General features: G+C 34.9%; 1 protein-coding gene across 1 annotated transcript in view; it reads right to left on the bottom strand.

Moving 5' to 3' along the window:
* Positions 1-22,679, bottom strand: part of LOC148954471 (uncharacterized) — a 53,278-nt gene extending 30,599 nt beyond the window's left edge. The window contains exons 1-4 of the mRNA XM_089086538.1: positions 22,589-22,679; positions 14,694-14,804; positions 13,005-13,105; positions 5,267-5,511 (exon numbers count right to left, since the gene is read on the bottom strand). Coding sequence (XP_088942664.1) covers positions 5,267-5,511; positions 13,005-13,105; positions 14,694-14,696 — 349 coding nt within the window. The 5' untranslated portion in view covers positions 14,697-14,804; positions 22,589-22,679. The remainder of the gene's footprint in view (positions 1-5,266; positions 5,512-13,004; positions 13,106-14,693; positions 14,805-22,588) is intronic.
* Between the last annotated feature and the right edge of the window lie 871 nt (positions 22,680-23,550).

Raw genomic sequence — 23,550 nt, 5'->3', positions numbered from 1 at the left:
GAAAAGATAAACGAATAATATCGAATACTTGTCGAGAGACTTTACTGCAATGAAATCCATAGAAAACCCTAAATTACCGACTACAAGGACAGGAAAACCTTATGATGGAAATTACACAATGATAAACGAACAACCATTACCTAATCTAAATGAGGGAAACGCCCAAAAAGTTTCAACTCATCAAGCCTTTTTAATATTTTTTAGACAAAGACTACAAGCCTTATTTGAATTGTTTAATACGGAAATACAAAAATTAAAACAAAGTACCACGAAGATTTTTAAAGTATGCTTTCGAAGAAATAAATACCGTAGGTCTACAGGCCTAATTCCCATCATCGGAGAACTCGCCTCCAGCATTTTTGGTTTGACAACGGAGGAAGACCTAAACAGCCTGAGGGAAAATTTAAATAAGTTCGATGATGCCATGAACGTCTCATAACACGTTCAGAAGATACAAGCCAGTATAGCAAATTAACAGAGAGATAAAATTGAAGAGATATCTAACAAAATCTCAAAAACTGTAAACGTAATGAATTATTTAAGGACCGAAGTGGATCGCGTGGTGACGGACGCGAGCCTTACCATGGTATCACTCGATATAATTACCATGTCACTTCTAAATCTGGCGACAGATGTTAGTAAGTTCGAGTTCGCATTATTTGCCCTCACGGGGGGAACTTTGTTTTACGACCTAGTAGATCCTTCTAACCTAAAAAGTAGGTTAGACGAAATAAAAACGCACCTAAAGTTTGGCTTACATTTACCCATAGAGCCAGAAGTATCAAATTTATTTCTTTACTATACCAAATTAAGTCCACATCACGGAAATAAATGAACAGTTATTTGCAGCAGTAACAATTCCATTTATAAACCAACAATCCGTTTACGACTTGTACAAAATTTTGACCTTCCCTGCTAACATAAAGAAGACAAATTCACTTATGACTATCACACCTGAAGCGGAGTATTTGCTTGTTGATCAAGATAGACGAAAATACACCCTAGCCAATTCACCAGACTTAAAAGAGTGCGTATTATTCAAAAACCTAGTATGCCAGCTTACGTTACCTATTTATAATGTCAAATCTGGATCTTGTATGTTAGATATATTTTTAAAAGACACACAACAGGAAGAAATACCAAGGAAGTACTAAACGAGAAATATTCATACACCTTAGAAATGATCTTTGCTTATTTTCTGTTCCAAGAGAAACTGTTGGAACCTTGTCTTGTCATAACAATACAAAAAGAATAGGTCCAATCTACAAGATAGAATTACTGTTACAAGACGTGTGTACGATGACCATAAAACAGGGATATCGACTTGTAAGTAAAGAATCGACTGTTCAAACGCCATTAATTGCCACGAGCACAGGTGTAATAAGTCCAAAAATGATCAATTTTAAGGCAATTAACCTGTCGTACACCATTCCCAATATAGAAAGCGAGGAAATGAAAACCTCGATATGGTCCAAAATAGAAAAAATTAAAGGGACATTAAGGCTTACAAAAATAAGAGAAGTATTAGATTCCCAGATCCCCCTATTTACAAATGAAGACCAAAGATTAACGTACGTGGATGATAGATACGGATTATTCTCAAACAATTTTTGTTGAAACGTACTACTGACCGTATGTTTCGTATTCACGATCTCCCTGACCATGAGAACCTTACTGACTTCTAATTATGGAAAAATCTTGAGACTTAGAAGGAAAAACCCAAAGGAAGAACACAGGGAAACGGCTGAAATGCAGAAGTTAAACCCGGAACCACATGAGCACGTCTAAGTCAAGAAATAGGGAAGACATTAGAAAACGAGTGGGTATAGAGGTCTTCACTCGTCCTTGCTATGTCTTGTTCCCTCATTATAAGTGTCGTTTACGTAAAACCGTGCGGTTACGACGCTGCAACATGCGTTTCTTAAACAGCATGGACGTGCGTGAACAATGAAGGCATGAAATATGTTGTAAACTGAGACCTCAAATTTAACAATGTAGAGTAACTTATGTTTAAAGGATTGTTTTAAATCTAAGGGAGAATTAAATAAGTGTTGAAGGATTAATTAAGTCTTGTATCGTCGTTTTTTTTCAAAACAAATTAGAAGAAATCTCTGTTTTAGATTTCCCAACGAACATTTGAAACTGACACGATGATGACACTGTTTTGTCAAAATCAAATTATTTGTATCAATATCAATGTATTTGTTCAATATTGTCTTGTAGTGTGAAATTCACCGTAACAGTAACCAATTATATTGCTTATTATGTATTATGACGACTTGTTTTAAAGAACGTGTGATTCTGCCTCGTTATTTTTATTACAGGCAGTGGAATGACATATTGGAAATCGATCATTACAATGCATAGTCCAGTGCAGATACAACCTAGTAGCATCTATTTTCATCATACCTCAACCAACGAAGAGTACTCACCATAGATTCCAGGCAATTTTCGTCCCAGCTTCGTTTACAAAAATTATAGTTACCTTTTGATCGTTGTTTCGTCGACCAGAAACCATATTACGTATCAGGTAACAATATTTTTGAATCCCAGAATCCACTGCATTATCGAAAAATATAATCACATAAATCCTGAGAACCCGATCGACCAGTAAAAGATATATGTACATAAATATCACCCTCGATAATGTTTATGGACCCATGTACCATACGACTGTATAGTTATGATATTCGATGATCTTAGAAATTAATTATGTGTCGCAGATTCACGCGTCGAATCCCTTTCGACCATTTCTCGGAATCCTTCCTATCACCTCTATCAAATGCGAAAAGTTCATATCTCTGTTATCCCATAAATGTTACGAGATAATTTCTGAAAAATGGACCTGGAGGCCAACCATGGAATTACAGAAACCAAAATTATCCCCAGTGACTAACCCCTCAGTGACAATATACTCCTCCCACAAATTAAAGACAATATGTTGAAGGAGTCACTAAAGTTTGATGTCGACCCATTCCAAATCCAAACATCAATTACCCTGTGATTAACCAAGGAATCACCGCAAAAATTAATAGACGCAAGCCATGTACTAACAATTTTATAAGAGAACTATAACCTCTGAGTACAAAAAAGAACAATTCTATACGAGAATTATATTCTCTATGTACTTTAAAATATCCCAAGAACGATATGCTGAGAAGAAAATCATCCCAGTCTGGACTTTGTTGATAATAGATCAAGTCCCAATTTCCAACGGTCCCAGTGTTCAACCCCTTAAAGACAAAGCACCTTATGAACTACAAAAAAAAAGCAGGTGAGAATGAACTCTGATAGCATATTCCCACACACCTGTAGTTGGAAGTATTATTTCCCGTTTGACAATTGGAGAGAGCATTTCGTCCAAGATGAACATAGCCATACTCGAAACTATTCTATGATGAAGCTTTTGTACGTGTTTTAAATTTTTTTTTTGCACAAGACGAAAAGAGTGAACGACCATAATTTACAACACAAGGAGTGAGTACGCTCAAAGACATGAATGGTGATGAAATAGGTGTGAATTTGCATATGTTACATTTTAATAACTTCAATAACTTAACAATTCCAATAACCTATCACTAATATTACATACCAAACATTCCCAGTGAAAGTGCTCGAATGTTTACCAGTGAACGTGGTAAACATAATATTGTGTGTTTTAAATCGTTCTTATATGTAGTGTTAGATGTTCAGATAAAGTTATGTGTAGCGTTGTCGTACTATTCACTTAATTTAGCGTAGATAGGAAACTAATTATCCTATAGTTAGCAAAGGATAAAAACTTGCAAAAGGCGAATTTTCAAAAAAAAAAATCTTATAGTAAAATTAGAATAGCCTCAACCTTGTTGGAAATGTAAAAGTCATCAATTTTAGGTGTAGAAAAAAAAATCTTTAGCATAGTAGCTAGGCTAGAACCACAGATAATTTCAGTCCGGTAGTTGAACTTTAGATAGGGATGTATAATAAAATAAGAAAAGTAATAGAGAGAATTTTTAGCACTCCTGATTAAGCTTATATAGAAGTATAAAATAATACAATGTCAATTAAAATTATGTAGGACCAATAGTAAATAAATCGCGAATATTTCAAAAACGAAAGGGCAAGCAAGTCCTAATGACGGGACGTCATTAAATAATGGGAAGGGTAATATGTACCGTGAGTAATATACAATATACATAAAATAAAATAAAAAAAATAAAATTCTTTCTTTCTAAAGATAATTTCGACATAAATTAAACTTCCTCTAATTACGTTTAAATCTCGTTTCAAAAAGAAAAATTCTTAAATCAGCAAAAGAAAACCGTATTATAGTCTCAGCCAAACACTGACGCTAATCGGTTTTGAATTTCTCGAAGATATTCCGCAATAAAAAAATGCTAGATACAAAGTTTCACAGGAAGTTTAAGTTATTAGAGCAGTACGAATGTTTAATCATCAAAATTATTTAAAACAAATTATAAGACGGACAGTTAGCATAATGAAATGAGTTTGCAAACATAATTAAAAGGTAGCGGGCCCTTCATAAGAATTGAGCCAATCGTGAAATAGCACTCAGAGCGCATAAACAGGAATAATTTTAATATAGTGAAGAAAAGTGTTTTTCGGGAGCATTTGAGTTGTCATAATCTTTTCGATTCATTGTCAGAATCATTATGACGCAGTCATTGTAAAGATTTGGTCATTATTATCTCTGCCACTATTGTCGTCAGTTGAAGTGAAGCACTGTTGTACACCTAAATGTAAGTCTCAATAAAACTATTTCTTTTCTATTTGTCTTTGTTTTATTTATATGCCTGTATCTAATCGCACCGCAGGTAACTAGTTCGTAGGTCTCCATCGGTAGCACTCCCTAAGGAATCTGATTTCTATACAACATTAGAGGTAATTGATTTCGAGATAACTCAAGGATAACAGGTTACATTTATATAGTTAAGTATTTTATTTTCTCGCGTTTAGTGAGTGGCGCGGTCACCCATTTACTTTACTCCCCATTGCTGTGGCGCAATCCTTGATGGCACAATCTTTAGTGTTACAAGTGAAGCTATAGGAAAACTTATAAGGTTTAATTTCACAGCTTCAAACCTCAACAGCGCAGCTGGCGTGATCGGGATACAGGGTAAATCCCCTTAACATTACATTTAACGCGGTCGATCATTATTGCCTTTTAGTTTACTTTTAGTAAATACATCTAGTCCAGGAGTCGAAGTCCATAAGTAAAAAAGAATATAAGTAAATAATATTAAAATAATTTCAAAAGTAACAATACCATCATAGTAGTTCCGCCGTTCGTAGCGACTTTCTGAATAGTGACTCTTCCTGCTTCGATCAAAACCTCCACTATGCGACCCTTTATACCTTGGGCTACCGGACCTCCTCTGGGGTATTGGACTCCTTGATCTTCGTCTAGGGCTTCTTGATCGAGATCTTCGTCTAGGACTTCTTGATCGAGATCTTCTTCTAGGACTTCTTGATCGGGATCTTCGTCTGTCTGAATCATCCCGTCTTTCACTCCTGAAGTAGTAAATATCTCTTAAATAGGTAATTCAATAAGAAAAGAAAAAATAATCCCAAACAAGCTGAAAAATAACAAAGGAAACAAAGTTGGTATTCAGTGCGAGGGATTTTCTACACCCCAGTTGCAAGCCTGACACATCTAAGGTATTTTTTGTTCTTTTAACGTGAAACCCATAAACAAATTGTAGGTTACATGAACAGGGATTTGGATATCCTTCCATAGATTTGCAATTTCTCAAAGAAGTTAATTTTTCCGGTTTCAGTAGAGACTTTCCCACCAAAACCTCTTACACCTAACACAATAATTATATTTTATATATTTATTTCTTCTTTTTTCTCGAAACCAGCCCCAATAAGTAGTACCAACATCATTCAACATTACTTTTGTGACAGAAACATAAGTTAAAAAAGATTTAATCACCTCTGATCTGATGTCCTAAGCTTTAAACCTACCCACAAAGAAAATCCCAGACTGACTAGTGTATTAAATAATTAAGAAAGAAATCATAAGAAAAATAAATACAGACATCATAAAACAATTTATCTTCTAAATAGCAGATATTTTAGTTTTTCAAATATCTTGGTATACGTAAAGGCAGCTAAAGCATAAAACTATTCCTCTCTTTTTCTATCTAGAAAAGATTTTTTTCTGTTAGATATATATTTACCATATAAATCAGTCTGGTAACGCCAAACCTGAGATTACGAATACTTGCATTACGAAATAATCAGTTGAATCCTCAAAAGTGTTTGCAAAGAGGTACCCAACACAACAACAAAAAATTATGGACTGGCAAAAAAAATTTCTATGCTTGACTCTTAGATTTTATTTCCTTTTTTTGCATTACCAGACCTGCTCATTGTAAACTTTGGAAATAGGTTTTTCTTGGTTAAAATCAACAATTAAAATTCTAAGTATATGTGAGAAATTCATATGTATAATCCTTCCCAAAGTCACTTGAACCCAGAATAACCCCACTATCTAAAATACAAACATTGTAAATTATCAACAATCAACGACCCCACTTCTTAGAATAAAGCAATAATATTTCCTATCTGGAAGAAACTCAATGGTCAACAACCCAACCCGAATTCTCTTTATCAGAAGTTTACAGTTCTGTCAAATGCCCGGATGTGGATGTGTATCTGCATATTGTGCTGAATATAAGTTACCAATTTTGATTATTTGAGTCAGTTTAAATTCTGTATCTGTCCTCGCAATACGTACACTCACTGTATTATATGAATAAATAAACATTTTATGCTCTAAACATAAACTATGTGATGGTTAAAGGTTCTAGACATCCTCCACCGGTAGAACCCAGATACTAGGCCAACGCTACCGTAAGGCCCTAAAAAGAAGAAGTCTCACTGTACAGAGAAGTAGATAATTCACAGAGAAGTGAACAAAGAAAGTTTACAAAGTGGTGCAGTGGTTTTTGCCGGAGAAGATTGCAGTTAACATTTACTTTTGATGCCCGTCAACTACAAGATTGCAGTAAACATTTTATTTTGAGGCCCGTCACCTACAGTGTCGTCGTTCCAGCTTCAATTCCAGGTTCCAGTTCAGTTCCAGGTTCCAGCTTCAGTTCCAGGTCCCAGTTCAGTTCCAGGTCCCAGCTTCAGTTCCAGATTCCCGTTCAATTCCAGGTTCCAGCTTCAGTTCCAGGTTCCAGGTTCCAGCTTCAGTTTCAGGTTCCCGTTCAGTTCCAGGTTCCTGCTTCAAATTAAGGTTCCCGCTCCGGATTACAGTTTTTGAGAGAAAGTGAAGAACGTCAAAGGAAAATTTACGAAAGTAAGTCATGCATTTTAAGTTCACACACAAGTAGGAAATCTGTTAGGAGTGTTGAATAACGATTTTTCCTTGTTTTTACAGCGTTGAATTAATTAATTTGTTTTACTAATATTTTTTTTTCTCGTTTAAAATGAGCGCAATTCCAATTTTAGATCCTTCAGATCCTGAATTTGACAAAGATATTGCTTCATCCTTTTTCAAAGAAATAAGAAGTAAAGGTTTAAATATCCCTTTGAATTTTGATTCTTCAAGTTGGGATTATAATCCCACTTCAATCGTAAAATTTTTGACTACAGTGGATAATTAAATGGACAAAGAAAATGCAACTATAAGAAATAATATAAATATGGGGGACCATTCTGAGAATGATATAACAAATAAACCTATTGAGGATAAGAGCAAAAAGGAGAATTTGAATCAAATAGTAATTGGGTCAGTAATGGATCCCCTGGGAAATATTCCAGTTCTTGAGAATGCGAAAACAACTTTTTTTAGCCAATTGAGAAGGGTAAAAACATTGCTAGGCTGGTCAGACTCGCAGGTGATAGATGCAGTACCGCTTAGAGTAACAGGGCCATTGCTTAATTTTTTTGAGGATAAAGATTCCTCCAATATTATAAATTTAGAGGAACTTGAAAAGGAAATGACACAGGCATATTTACCAGGAAAGACAGCTGGAAAGAAATTCAAAGATTTAGCTGAATTGAGGCAATCATCCAATGAAACAGTGTATCAGTTTTATAAGAGGGTGGAGATTGCCACAAAATCATATCAATTGGGGTATGGCGTATTAGTAGGTTTTTCTGATAGTATAGGCCTGGATTGTTTTTTGAAGGTTCGAGGCTAAATACTAAGAGATATTTATTAGAACACCAGGATGATTATAATTCCCTCTATGAAACGTGTAAAAGAGTGCAGCGTTTTGAAGCTATTAAAAACGCAGTTGGTGAAGAAAAACAGGAATTTTATCAGCAGCCCTAGATGCTGAATTTCTTAGAACAGGACAGAATGAAGAACTCCGTCAGAACTGGCCTGACGTAAAACGTGACCAGGGGGATAGGTAGATTTTTTTTTTAGTGCAGGATGTAGGGATCATATTAGGAATTTAAGCAGAAATTTTAGGGAAAAAAAATTATGACGAGGAACTGAGAATTTTTTATAAGGCATTGATCCAGAAAGGTATATTATCAAGAGAGACGAGAAATTTATTATTAGGAACCGACGTAATGAGGCGTTGTGTCGAGAGAGAGGAGGCTGGTGAAGGGGCGAACTATGGTTGACCGAGGGACCAGATAAACTGAGAATTTATTAGGAACCAACGTAATGAGGCGTTGTGTCGAGAGAGATGAGGCTGGTGAAGGGGCGGACGACGGTCGACCGACGGACCAGCGGTTAACGGGTACAGAAAATCCTGAGAAAGGAAGGTCTGAGCGGTTAACGGGTTCAGAGGATCCTGGGAAAGGAAGGTCTGAGCTCCCAAGGGCGAAGAGAGAGGTAGGCGGTGGATCACCGAACCTCGAAAACCCTACAGGTTTCGTACCATGGAAAATAGTCGACAGGGCGAAAAAGAGCGTGCCAGAAGTCGACAGGGTGGAAAAGATCTCCGTGCCAGAGAGAAAAATAGTAGACAGTGTGAAAAATAGGTCCGTGCCAGACGTTGATAGGGCGGAAAAGAGTTCCGTGCCAGGGGAACGACAGATAACCATTTTTTGTCTTGGCTGTTGAAAATTTTTGACGGCCTGTTTCTGAAGAAAGGTGTTCTGTATTGTTATTCGCTAGGAGGCGTTGGCAAGGACAAAAGGATCCCTAGAACAGCTAAAACAGTCTTGCCAAGTGTCCTAGTGGATTCGACAATAAAACTGGCTCATGATCACTTACTCATTGGTGGTCACATGTCTATGGAGAAGACATTAGATCGAGTGAGCCGTATCTTTGTATTTGATAGAGTGGTGCAAAAGTTCGAGAGCGTTACGAGGGCTGTAATTTTTGTTTGCGTGGGAGAATAAGGCATCGTAACGTCAGACCTATGGTGGAAAAAAATGAATAGCCGAAATGCCCATTCCGTGTGTTGTCGGTGGACTTGGCTAGTCCCATGGGGGGCGCATTATGTGGGCCTACTGAAAACGGAAATTTTCATATTTTAGTTGGCGTTGACAGCAGAAGCTATGTGTAATTTTCTTTGCGAGTCAGTGATAGAATACTTTGGTCTTTTTGAAATTTTGATCACTGAGTCCCATCAATTTTTCCGTTCAAATTTCATTTCACAGGTTTGTTAAAAATAAAAAATTGTACACACTTTTTTGTCAACTTATAATCTTCAATCGGCTGGGTTAAGTGAAAATCGAGTGGAAGGAACAAAATCCGACTTACAAGCTTATTGTCAGAATCATCCCAATTCTTAGGATATTTATTTGCCTTTCGTTCAGAATGTATTAAATTCTACTATTTCTTCCAGAACTAAATATTCACCACATCACGTAATTTTTGGTAGGCAGCCTCTTTCATTTTTAGATATTCAACTATCATTGCCTTCAATTGACTATTTTAACAATTATGAGGATTATATGGTTAATTTAGTTAGGAATTTATTCACGATTTACAGGATTTATGATGAACAAATAGGAAAACATAGAAAATCTCAAAGAATACAATATAATAAAAATGTTGAAGTACTACCAGTTTTTCGACAAGGGGACGTAGTTTATGACCAAGATAAAGCTCCGAATCCAAGGGAAATAAAGGGTTTAAAGCTTAAATTTCGTGGACCTTATATAATTTTAGAAGTTTCAAAAGATTCCCCATTCTTGGTACAAGAACTTTCAGGGACTTCTGTAAGAAGAACAGTAAAGGGTCGTCTGATAAAGCCTATAAAGGATTCAGAAACTTTCTAAAGTTTAAATCCTATTTTTCAGGAGAAAATTGATATGATTAATATATCTAATATTGCTAGTAGTAAAGTAAAATCTAAAGACGAAGAGAAAAGCAGCAACGGTTATAGCTTACGTCAACGTCCGGGTGAGAAACTTTTGGTTGTTCAAAATTGTCTTGAGCAACCAGTAATAACAAATAAATCAATATCGGAGGAATCAAGTATCGTAGAATTGGAGTTAGAGAATCGTGGGCATAGGAGAATCGATTCAACATCATCTGTATACCAGCTTCCAGTGGAAACTCCAGTAGTAACTTCAGAAATAATGGAGGATAGCTCCGTTTCTAGCGAACAACATGAGGTTCAAATGGAGCCTAGTCTAGTTAGTGTAGAAGTAGATAAAGGGGAAATAGAGGTTAAGGCAGGCTCGAGTGGAGAATCAAGTAGTCTTAGGAGAAGCAATAGGAAAACAAGAAATAAACCTCCAGGTTATTATAGAGAGTATTGAAACAATTATAGAGATAAGAAGAGTAAGATGATTGTAAAGATTAGTATGTTATTGCAGTACAAACGGTGTTGGGAATTGATGTTAAGTCAAAATGAGGATGTAGCTGATTTTTATGCTGATTAACTGGACAGGAGAAATGCTTTCTTTGAAATAGGAAAAATAGAAAGATAAAAATGACAAGCGAAAGATGTTTGAAAAACCTTTTTCAAATGATGTATTTACTTCCTTTTGATATCTTATGGATAGTAAAATAACCGAATAATTTGGAAAAAAAGAATTAAAGCTTTGGTAAAAGGAAAGTAAAAGAAAATCTTATTGTGTTTCTATTGAAGATTATCATTTTTGTTTTAGTGTTCTGTTCAAACTTAATTTTTTTTAAAAGATATTCTGACGATGTGCAAATTTTTATATTAGGTGTAGCTATGCGAATTTTATGCGAACTTAGCATGACAATATAAAGTGAAATGAAAGTGCCAATTGGGAAAATATTTTCTTGGGTCTTGTTGATTCAGTTTTAGTGTCAGTATTTTATTTTATGTTCTTGTTAAGTGTACCTTTGTTTGAGGATAGAAAATCGTTTTTTTTGAAAAAAAAAGATTTTGAAAACCCCGGGGAAAATCTGTAAACTTTGGAAGTAGGTTTTTCTTGGTTAAAATCAATAATTAAAATTCTAAGTATATGTCAGAAATTCATATGTATAATCCTTCCCAAAGTCACTTGAACCCAGAATAACCCCACTATCTAAAATACAAACATTGTAAATTATCAACAATCAACAACCCCGCTCCTTAGAATAAAGCAATAATATTTCCTATCTGGAAGAAACTCAATGGTCAACAACCCAACCCGAATTCTCTTTATCAGAAGTTTACAGTTCTGTCAAATGTCCGGATGTGTATGTGTATCTGCATATTGTGCTGAATATAAGTTACCAATTTAGATTATTTGAGTCAGTTCGAATTCTGTATCTGTCCTCGCCATATGTACATTCACTGTATTATATGAATGAATAAACATTTTATACTCTAAACATAAACTATGTGATGGTTAGAGGTTCTAGACATCCTCCACCGGTAGAACCCAGATAATAGGCCAATGCTACCATAAGGCCCTAAAGAGAAGAAGTCTCACTGTACAGAGAAGTAGATAATTCACAGAGAAGTGAACAAAGAAAGTTTACATCATCATCCCTACTTGACACATTATCAGACCACTGTGTCTGCACCCTGGTTAGAATCACATATTGGAAACACTTCAAAGTAAAGATAGATACTCTAAGATCCTGCTAGTTCCAAAAATGGAGCATGATTCCTCTGTCTTGCAAAACCCAAAGCAACAGATCAAGCATAAAAACAAAGGCTCATTAAAGCGAGAGAAGGATTATTAGGACAAAAAAATGTGTAAAACAAATCGAAACTTTGTTTATATGTATTTTTGTTTCTTTTTTGCGAGCTGGCCAAAGAATTAGGGGGGGGGGTCAAATCCAGTAACACCCCTACCCTAAGTGCAGCCTTGGCTAGTAGGATTCTAAGTTTCAAAGTAGGGACTAATTCTGCATTTACTCCAAATTGCAACCAATATTATAGTTCTACAGCAAAAATTAAAACAAGAAGTTAATACGAGTTCATGCACTTAACATAAGAATAACCCATGTTAATAAAAACGATTGTACATTGATTAAAAAAGAAAAAACTTATCTTAAAATCAGCTCTTCAAAAAAAGTCAAGTAAGATGTTAAAACCTAAAAGAAGTCTGCTCGTTTTATGTTTTAGTTCTGCTCTTTACTTTTCTTGGAAAAACTTATTTTTGGAAAAAGCTTTGTAATTGATCAATGTTATAGTCTTAATAGTTGATTACTTAACAATGAATAATAAAAAATAAAGCCCTATATTCCCATATACTAAGGTCTGTTAGGAAAACACAATGCACAAAAGTTTTCAAAAAACCACTTTGAATCCCTCAGTGCCACAAACAAACCATAAACAACCTTATTTTATCTGAGGAACACAGCTCTCAGCCAAAATATTTGCAATGTTTTCTTGTTTTCACTGGCTGCAAGTTTTCCTCGTTTTCCCCCTATATTTATCTAATCTTCCTCAAAGATAAGACTAGTTTCTAGATGTTCTGCTTATTTTTCAGGAAACATAGCTTTTCCAGATTTGCTTTTTTTTGGATCCACCAAATAATTTTAATAATTTGAATCTCTATTCCCCAGCAAATCTTTTCTGAAAAATAGCCTGCATTCTACAAAATCACACCACTTCCCTACAAAACACAGTACGTAGGAATATATTAAAACAAATAAAAATCCAAATCACCTGTCACGATATTTTGGCCTTTCACTCCTGTAGCTACCTCTGTCAGCCTTTCTTTCTTCTGACGCCCTTGCCTCAGCAACACGATATCTGCCATCTCTTTCCTAGAATTTTGTTCTGGCGTTGCAAAGCAGCAAAAGACACATTAGTACAGAAGAAAAAGCACACCAAAGTACACTATGCAAAATATCCATTTTTCCTAATATTACAGTTGCATGAGCTGGTTGAAAATTCCATACAAAAAAAGACTTAAATATTTTTTTTTTTTTAAGGAGAAACCAGCAAAAATGTGTAACTTATGTAAAGACTGTACATCACAGGGGGCGGTTGTAAAAGATACACAATGTTGGGGTAATTTTTAATTCAATTTTTAGTAGGAAAACATAGACAAAACTAAACTTCTTAGTTCTTTTGGTTCAAATCTGGATTATAAACCAAAATTAAATAACACAGAAAAATAACATGATACAAAATGAAAAGAAAAATGATATGAACAAAAAACATGACAATCCAAAATTTTCTCTCTCAAATTAACATTTGAATAAACCTTCACACAGCTCGACAAAAAAATTGTAGGGAAAAGGTAGCAGGACCCCATGCTTCACTTGTTTTGCCCTTATGAAAAAGTCAGAGTAATTTTCTTTCTCCCATTGGAGGAATAAAAACCAATGCCATGGAGGAGCATCAGCCAACTTTGAAGCCACAAGGACCCCTAACAATAGATTCAAAGTGCTTCTTGACAAAGAAAAAGAAGATAAGAGTTACTTAGAAGAAAAACCATTAGACTCCACTTTTTAGGGTTAGCCTCAAAACATTGACTGACTCTAAACTTTGTATCATCATAGGGAAAGCACCAAAAAAAGCAAATTGGCTAATTTGACTAACACCATATTAGAAGGACTGAAGTCAAACTCAAACACAGATTGCCATTGAAAAAAAAAAGTTTTCCTCAGATGATTGGTTCAACCTTTTTTTTTTTACATAATTATTTGGTTTAGCATTTTAATCATTTGTACATACATATATATATATATATCCATTTTTGTGGGTAAAGGGTTAAATGAGAAGGAACTTCTAGAGAACACACCATTTTGATCTAACATAGTCCCCTTATGACTCAATAGCCTCTTAAAAATGAACAGGTTTCTTTCCAGTATTTATTGGCAAGACATTGCTCACTAATAGAACTATACAGATTTTGGCCCTTAGCAGAGGAAATGTATATATATATAAAAAATTAATAAGCTGGTGTTTAAACTAATCAGACTTATGAAATCATCAACATCAGGAGAATAGCAACATATTGTACCTTTTATACTACACAAGTTCAATTAAAAAACTGAACAATTTAATATACATGAACAAAATGGGAATAAGGATTCAAACTATTGATGATTGCTTGAGAACCTGACCACTCTCCTCCCCAGCAAAAAGAAGGCACACAAACATGACGAAAATGAAAACAAAAATCCAGACAGCAGGGTGTGAATAATATTCATATTCAAACACATCCCATACCAAATATGCATTTATAGATACACACAGCCAAAATTTTGAAAGGAGGGGGAGGAAATAACTTTAGGGAACTAGTTTCCCATTTTTCCTTGAGTGGCATGAGGTCCTTTGGTCAAAGTTGGGGGGAAGGGCACTGATATGTGAGTATACATAAATTTATAAGAACAACTGACTTACCATCTGGAAAATCTTGTCCTGACTTCTATATTCTATTCAATCTTCAAGTATGATGTGTTACAATGTCTAAGAATGAATTGTGTAACAATATAGAAGCAACTGATACAGAACCTATAAAATAGACATAAAAAACTTGGTTTCCTTAAGGAATCAAAGACCCCAAGATAAAGAAGGTTTTATCTTCACCCCAAGATAAAACTTTAGTACACACAAAGGAAATATTATATGCACTATTCACTTGACTTATTTCTTTCCATAAAATCCTAAAATGACCTGAAAAATGTAGTAGGCAATAACTTGAGAATCCAAATTAGCAAGTAAAAAGCAAAATTTTCACACAAAAATGTATAGAAAAGAATGAAGTAAAATACCATACACAAATTGACAGAAGCATTAGGATTGGTTGGGGGGGGGGGGCTGCCTATATATCTCCTGGATTTAAATACCAGTAAGTTTAGCTTCACTATACAAATTTCAGTAAAAAATGTGTTATAGAGCAGCATAACCTTACATTTGTGTCAATAATAGTAATTAGCATGTTGACAAAAAGAAATAGAAATTAGAAGTTTTTATTGGATAATTATTAGTGAAAAACAAATTCCTCTGATGTTTAAATATTCCAAAGGAAAAATGTTTCTTCTAGACTAATAAAATAGCACAAATAAGAACCAAAAACAAAACTGTTTTAACTCTGAAAATAAACTTCTTAGAGATCATTTAAGATTTGAATAGTGCAGAAGGTAAATCATCTCTATAAAGCCAGACATGAAAGTTTTGTATCTCTTCCTTGATTTCTTGGAAATAATTGTGTTAAATTTTTCCAAATTGTTATTTACCAAACTTTTTGAATTTTATCAAATGAATCTGCAGAAATGTTATACTAATGAATAGCAACTTCAGAAATGGATTTATAACTCTTTGGTCTGTAGAATATTTTCAATCTCATACCCTATTCTTTCCCTGTATGTAAAGACAAAAGGATTATATGAAAATAGGCTTTAACTTCAAATAAATCCACATACATGGCTTAGATTCCTGCTCAAACGCTATGAACAAGTTGCAAAGACAACTAAATAACAATTCCAGGAATTGACATCACTGCTGCCAAATTTGGTCAAAAGGAAAAAATCCCTGTTGGATTCACAAATTGGGATCACACCTAGATGTTTTGATGAAACTGGTACAAACACTGCATTGAGAAGTTATGCCTTATCCTGTTATAATGAAAGTTTATAGGTGAAATAGGATAAAACACAATGATGACCAAGAATCAGAGTTTTTGTCAATTAAATAATTTTGCCAGAGCTCTCTTTTTCTTTTCTTTTAAGCATTATAGAGCAAAATATTCAAGTTGGACAGAATGGGAGCTTTCTACATTTTGAATTTAAAAATCTGAGACAAATTTTTCCTAATCTTCAATCAATATCAAAAGAATATCCAGAGAATAAATCTGAGAATATTAAAAAATCCAGGAGAGGCATTTTTTCAAGCAAAATTAAGAGATTTTGTCCCTCAAGAGACAGCTTTTGAATAAATCATACCTTGCAGATCTATCATCACAGGAGTCCACACATAAATTCAATTTAATTAATGGTAAGATTTGGCCACTTTTGTCTAATAGTAGACGACAATAGACCTCTTTTACATCCCAGATATTCTTTACTGTTACTAGGTGCAGTACTTACTGCCAATGCTCTACCATTTGGTAAAATTTAAAGGCACTTTAAACAATCTGTCTGTAAGTAGAGAGATCTAGCATGCATTGTTAATGATCTTACTTACTTCCACTTACTTAGTTCTTACTTACTTCAACCTAGAGGCATATAACACAGCAACAGTAGACCTCCACTTCAGCCAATCTGTGCCTCCATTTCAGCCGAGTATGGATGAGGGTGTGGGTCATGTGATGTATGAGTGTGTAGAATTGAGTGAGTTGAGAGATGAAGTACAAGGCATGTTTTTTAAGTAAGTACTGTTTTGCAATTCTGCCGCCACAGCGCTAAGGTTGTTGTTCTGCGCATGTGTGCTGGTTACCTACATCTCTTGTCTACGCACTGACGCCATTACAGTCTGATTCTTAATTGTATACGTTGTTTACTGAGTGTTTAAGATGCCTCCGACAATCATGAGTCCTGCCAATTGTGAAGTACGGGCGGTTATACAATTTCTTAGTGCTAAAGGCATAAAACCGATCAATATTCATTGTGAGATCTGTGAAGTTTACGGACAAAACATTATGAGTGATGGAACGGTAAGGAAATGGGTGAGAGCATTTAAAGATGGCCGCACAAATGTGCATGATGAAGAACAGAGTGGGCATCCTTTGGTCTTTAATGAAGATTTGGTGCAAAAAGTGGAAGAAAAAGTGAGAGAAAACAGATGCTTTACAATTTCATCAATGTGCGACTGGTTTCCTCAATATTCTCGTAGTGTTTTGTATTGCATTGTGACTGAGAACTTGACTTACCAGAAATTGTGTCCATGTTGGGTTCCAAAAATGTTGACGGATTTGCACAAAACCCAACGTTTAGGCAGTGCATTAACTTTCCTTGAGCAGTACCACAATGAAGGTGAAGATTTTTTAGACCAAATTGTTGCTGGTGATGAAACATGGGTGGCCTACGTCACACCAGAATCAAAACAACAATCCATGGAATGGCAACATTCATCATCACCCAAAAAAGTGAAATTAAAGCAAACAATTTCTGCCCGGAAAATCATGGGCACAGTTTTTTGGGACAAAAAAGGAGTATTGCTAGTGGAGTTTCTGCCTTGTAATAAGACAATCAATGCAGCGTTTTATTGTGAGACATGCAATGCAGAACAAAAGACGTGGCAAGTTGAGTAAGCACATCATTTTGCTGCATGACAATGCCCGTCCACATGTGGGTATTTGGACCAAAGATCTCATCAAATCTTTTAAATGGGAAATTCTAGATCATCCTCCATACAACCCTGATCTGGCGCCCAACAACTACCATTTGTTCCTGCACTTGAAGAAACACCTGTGCGGTCAGCATCTTCAAGATGATAACGAAGTCAAAACAGTTGTGATACAGTGGTTAACAAGTCAGGTGGGAGAATTCTATGAGGAGGGTATTCAAAAACTGGTGCCACGTTATGACAAGTGCCTCAATATTCATGGAAATTATGTAGAAAAGTAGATTAAGGTACAGGATTTCATGTTAAAATAAAATTATTGTGATATCTTTGCACATCTTTTTTAATTCCAAAACGGTACTTACTTAAAAAACAACCCTTGTATATGAAGAGTCTGAGTGTGATGAGAAATGGCTGGTGAATTTAACAAGAGATGATTGTTTTGAAAGTATCAAAATTTTAGGACAAATTCTCAGGTTGGCAATGGAGCATAGAAGTAGATTTTTGTAATTTGAGTTTCGCCTTGTTTTGTAATTTGAGATTTCTCTTTCTGATATGTGAGGATAGTGTTATGTTTATGTTATACAAAAAATTGTTTTTGTTTTGTACTGCCAGGGCCTTAGGGCTTTTAGTAGAATAAAACTTACTTATTTATACCAATTTAGGGTACATATTTACAGATTAGGAAGGGGGGGATAGTTCATTTCCAATACAAATGAACTTTTAATTTGGATTCAGGATGTAATTCTGACTATAGAAGTAAGTTTGAACTTAACAAAGTAATCTTTGAAACCTCATAAAATGGGGTGTATCAAAGCTGTGAAGCTGAAAATACTTTTCTTGGTAAAATTCTACTTTATGCTATTTTGGCTACTTTTGGCTATCTTGAGTTAGGGTTCAGTTAGAAAAATAAAACTTTCAGGGATGGGTCTACAGGCTAAAGTATGTCATAGGAAGCTATTTTGAAGTACCTAGCCCACTTCCACTCCTCCCTCTAGAGGGTCCTGAAATTTTGCCTACATGACCAGGTCTTACCTATTGAAATTTTGACAAGACAACAGTTTACCTTAATTTTCAGAAATCATTTTTTTTCTTCTCTGGCTGAAGTTCTAAAAATGCAATTCCTGTTATTTGAGTAGAATTTTAAGCCATATCAATGTTTTTTTCCTCAAAATTTAGGAAATGTACTTGCATATCTTTAAAAGCTTTGAAACTGGGATTGAGCAAAGTTGTGAAACTGAAAACAATTTTGTTGTACTTCATTTAAGCAGTAGATCTATTTTGCAAGGTTTCATTTTTGTAACACACAAATTTTTAAAGGTCACCAAAGGTCAGGGCCCTCTAGAGGGAGGAGTGGAGGTACGTGCTCCAAAATACCTTCCCAGGCCATACTTTAGCCTGTATACCCATCCCTGAAAGTACCATTTTTCTAACGTAAACCCTTTCTAAGATAGCCAAAAGTAGCTAAAGTAGAATTTTACCCCACATAAAACATATTCAAATAGCTTAATCCTATAATGTTGAAAAATTTTGCTTTTCTTTTTTACACCCCTGATTTAAAATATGTAAAAAATGCTGGAACTTATATAAAAATTTTCTTCAAGGGTGCAAAGGTTAGCTGCAAGGGGATTTGATAGCGGGGGGAGGGGGGGGGGGGGGGCGGTGGTCAGCAACCTGCTTGCTGTGCCCCTGCTTATACTAATCTAAGCTGACCATTTTGTTGCAACGTGTTCCACCAGAATCATGCTCTAAAATCTGGTTGATAATTTGCCTGTCTAAAAAATTTGTCTGAGTTTTGTAAAAGGGGAAAACAACCCCTAAAAGTCAAAGACTTTAATAAAACTCATACCATCCAATTTGTGGTTCTTGGTGAATACTCGCTGGAAATCCCCCCCCCCGAAAATACATCCCTGCAAAAAATATCCTCACAGAATATCCCCCCTCCCCCCCCCAAAAAAAAAATACCCCCATGGAAAATAAGGCTTTTCAAATTTCAAATTATCAACCAGATTTTAGAGTATGAAGGGGGAATGGGATGAATGGTAAGGGGGATTTCAAAAACTTTGTGAGTTATAGCAACAGAACCTTGCAAAATAGATCTTCTGTTTACATGAAGCACAACAAAATTGTTTTCAGCTTCAAAACTTTGCTCAATCCAAACTTATAAGGTTTTAAATATATGCAAAAACATTACCTAAATTTTGGAAATAAAACATTTATATGGCTTAAAATTCTGCTCATATGATTTTCAGAACTAGAGCCAGAGAAAAAGCAACTGATAACTGAAAATTAAGGTAAAATGTTGTTTTGTTAAAATTTCAATGGGTAATGGTATTTCAAAAACATCTTCCCATGACTTAACTTGTAACATTGATATGGCTTAAAATTCTGCTCAAATAACTGAAATTACGTTTTCAGAACTAAATCCAGAGAAAAAGAAACTGATAACTGACAATTAAGGTAAAATGTTGTTTTGTCAAAATTTCAATGGGTAATGGGTATTACAAAAACGTCTTCCCATGACATAACTTGAATGGGTATTACAAAAACATCTTCCCATGACATAACTTGTCCTCTAAAGTTGATTCTGATGTTTGTAGCACTCTATGTCTTAGCACTTTAGAAATATTTAAAAAGCTTCTAAAGTGGAATTTTGGAAAATTTTGAGTTTGGAGGGAAGGGGGAATTATTGTAGAATTAATTTGGCCTCTAAAGTTGATTCTGATGTTTGTAGTGCTCTATGTCTTAGCACTTTACAAATATTTAAAAAAGCTTCTAAAGTAAAATTTTGAGTTTGGGGGGAAAGGGGGATTTCAAAAACATCTTCCCAAAATATAATTTGTCCTCTGAAGTCGATTCTGATATTTGTAGAGCTCTATCTATTAGTGCTTTAGAAATATTTAAAAAGCTTCTTAAGTAGAATTTTGGAAAATTTTGAGTTTGGGGGGAAGGGGGATTTCAAAAACCTCTTCCCATGACATAAAGTGTCCTCTAAAGTCAATTCTGATGTTTTAGCACTCTATCTTTTAGTGTTTTAGAAATATTTAAAAAGCTTCTAAAGTAGAATTTGGAAAATTTTGAGTTTGGGGCTTAGCACTTTACAAATATTTAAAAAAGCTTCTAAAGTAGAATTTTGGAAAATTTTGAGTTTGGGGCAAAGGGGGATTTCAAAAACATCTTCCCATGACATAAATTGTCCTCCAAAGTCAATTCTGATGTTTGTAGTGCTCTATGTCTTAGCGCTTTACAAATATTTAAAAAAGCTTCTAAAGTAGAATTTTGGAAAATTTAGAAAATTTTGAGTTTGGGGGGAAGGGGGATTTCAAAAACCTCTTCCTGTGATATAACGTGTCCTCTGAAGTTGATTCTGATGTTTTTAGCACTCTATCTTTTAGTGCTTTAGAAATATCTTAAAAGTTTCTAAAGTAGAATTTTGGAAAATTTTGAGTTTAGGGGGAAGGGGGATTTCAAGAACATCTTCCCATGACATAAATTGTCCTCTGAAGTCAATTCTGATGTTTGAGTTTGGGGGATAGGGGGATTTCAGATACAACATCCCAAACCATAGTTTGTCCTATAAATTCAATTCTGATGTTGGTAGTACCCTATCTCCTAGTGGTTTAGAAATGTTTAAAAAGGCTTCTAAAGTAGAGTCTTTGAAATTTTTGGTTTTGGGGGGAAGGGGGATTACTAAAAAATTTTTACATTCCATGCTATGCCCTATAGAAGTGATTATGGTGTTTGTAATGCTCTATGTCTCAGCGCATTAGAAATATTTAAAAAAGTTTCTAAATTAAAATTTTGTAAAATTTTGAGTTTGCGGGGAAGGGGGATTTCAAAAACCTCTTCCCGTGATATAACATGTCCTCTGAAGTCAATTCTGATGTTTTTTGCACTCTATATTTTAGTGCTTTAGAAATATTTTAAAAGCTTCTAAAGTAGAATTTTAGAAAATTTTGAGTTTGGGTGGAAGGGGGATTTCAAAAACATCTTCCCATGACATAATTTGTCCTTTAAAAACGATTTGTTTATTTTTACTTGTCTATCTCTGGTCAAATTCTTTCCCTAATTAATAAAGTTTAAATGGCTTATCAACACAGAGTTGTTTGACACCAGCATGCTACCCTTAAGGGTAAGGGGTTATATGATAAGCAAAGTTGTGACATCAAAACAAACCCAGTTTCATTATACTGTAACAAAAGTCAGCATGGGTAGGAAATTAGGTCAATATCTACAAAATCATATTATTGAGTTAGGACAAAAGTGAATACACTATTTGATGCCTTTTTTTATGCTGATTACGAATATAATAAGCATTTCTATTGGAAATGAGTTTCAGCCCCCCCCCTATCTATGTCAATAGAGGGGTAGGGGAGGTATCGCCGATATAGGGGGGGGGGGACTGAAATTAATTTACAATATAAACGCAGATTTTATTTATAATATGCATTAAAAAAGGCATCAAATAGTGTATTCACTTTATTCCTAACTCAATAATGATTTCGTAGATATTGACTGAAAATTAAATGGCTTATAGGCCTAATGGAAATAGGATTTTAGAATATATTTTAATGAACAAGGTTAAAAGCTGAAGTTGTGTAAGGTAAGCAGTGATTTATAATTATGATGTAATATAGGATGAAATATGAGCTAAAACAACTAGTAATGTGCAGTAATTTACCATTATATAGAGGGGGTGGGGATGAGTGGAGGTAGGTACTTCAAAGTACATCCATCCCTTAAAGTTTCATTTTCCAAACCCAACCCCTTTCCAAGATAGCCAAAAGTAACTAAAGTAGAATTTTACCGAAATCAGATAGTAAAAAAGAATTACACCACTGAATTTCCATTCAATGCACAATCCATATCTAATAGCCTAATCACTAGGCTAGTTCAGAAAAGGAATTTTCTACCAGGATTACTGGTAAAACAAGCACATTTTACATTAAAACTTAGAACACTATAGGCCTACAAACCAAAATAAACATCAACATAATGGTCGTATCATTGCTTACTGTTAGGTTTAGCTTCAAACAATTCGTCTATATGGCCCTTTATTTTTGTTAGAAATTTTCAGTTTTTCTTCTCTGAAGCCCTTTGAAGCAAACATTAAAGTTTATAATAGATGTCAATACTTTTGATCACTTGCAGATTCTAGAACAAACACAACCATAGATCGTAAATGTATCTTTAAAAGACAATTGTGGACATAATAAATTTCATTTATGGCCTCTCTTCCAGTTTATGACACCCTATCGGTTTTCTTTACGGCGGAGATCAGCTGCGCCTAAGCGAAAACAGTGGCGTAATGCCGATTTTCTCCGATGGCGCGCCAGTCTCCGACGGTGATATTTTCTATCAAGAAGGAGTTTCATACTTGTTCTAAACACGATGAGTGACGCATTGCTCAATTCCAAATAAACTGACGAGTCCATTAAGATCCTTTGGAACTCTGAAACTACGCACTACTTAATCTGCAAATGTAAATTTGAGGAGAATGTGACACAAGCAACGATGCCTAGCCATCGGTAGGATCAAGCTCGCATTTCAATAAATGGTAGCGTTCTACTCCATCCGGGCTTTCATGATACCTGTCGTTGAACTCAATGAAACCCATTTTCCTACAGCCCATCTTTTCAAGCAATGGACCTTATTAATTTTTGTTTTCAGATTGTACTGTTGAGGGAGAAACTTGAAAGTTTTATAACCTTCTGAAAATTGAAAAGTAAAGGACTCGCTAAACGTGAAAAAAGCCTCTTTAAGATGTCTGCTTTATTTTCTGAGAAGTTCTCTTAATTCTTTAAAACCCAGTGTTACTTATTTTTTTGTTAAATTTTAAAAATTGAACCAAGAGCAATGGGAAATTATGCATATTGATGCACATCTTATTTGGTCCTAATCCTACACTAATGAATCTCCCATTGACTCAAGTCAAGACTAAGGAGCATAGAGCGTTGAAAACAATTTTTAATGGAAC

Source organism: Artemia sp. Qi Xiang Cuo, chromosome 3, assembly GCF_049724085.1.
Source record: "Artemia sp. Qi Xiang Cuo chromosome 3, ASM4972408v1, whole genome shotgun sequence".
NCBI lineage: Eukaryota > Metazoa > Arthropoda > Branchiopoda > Anostraca > Artemiidae > Artemia > Artemia sp. Qi Xiang Cuo.
Note: the sequence above shows the minus strand (reverse complement) of the source record. Positions and strands in the feature narration are given on the sequence as shown.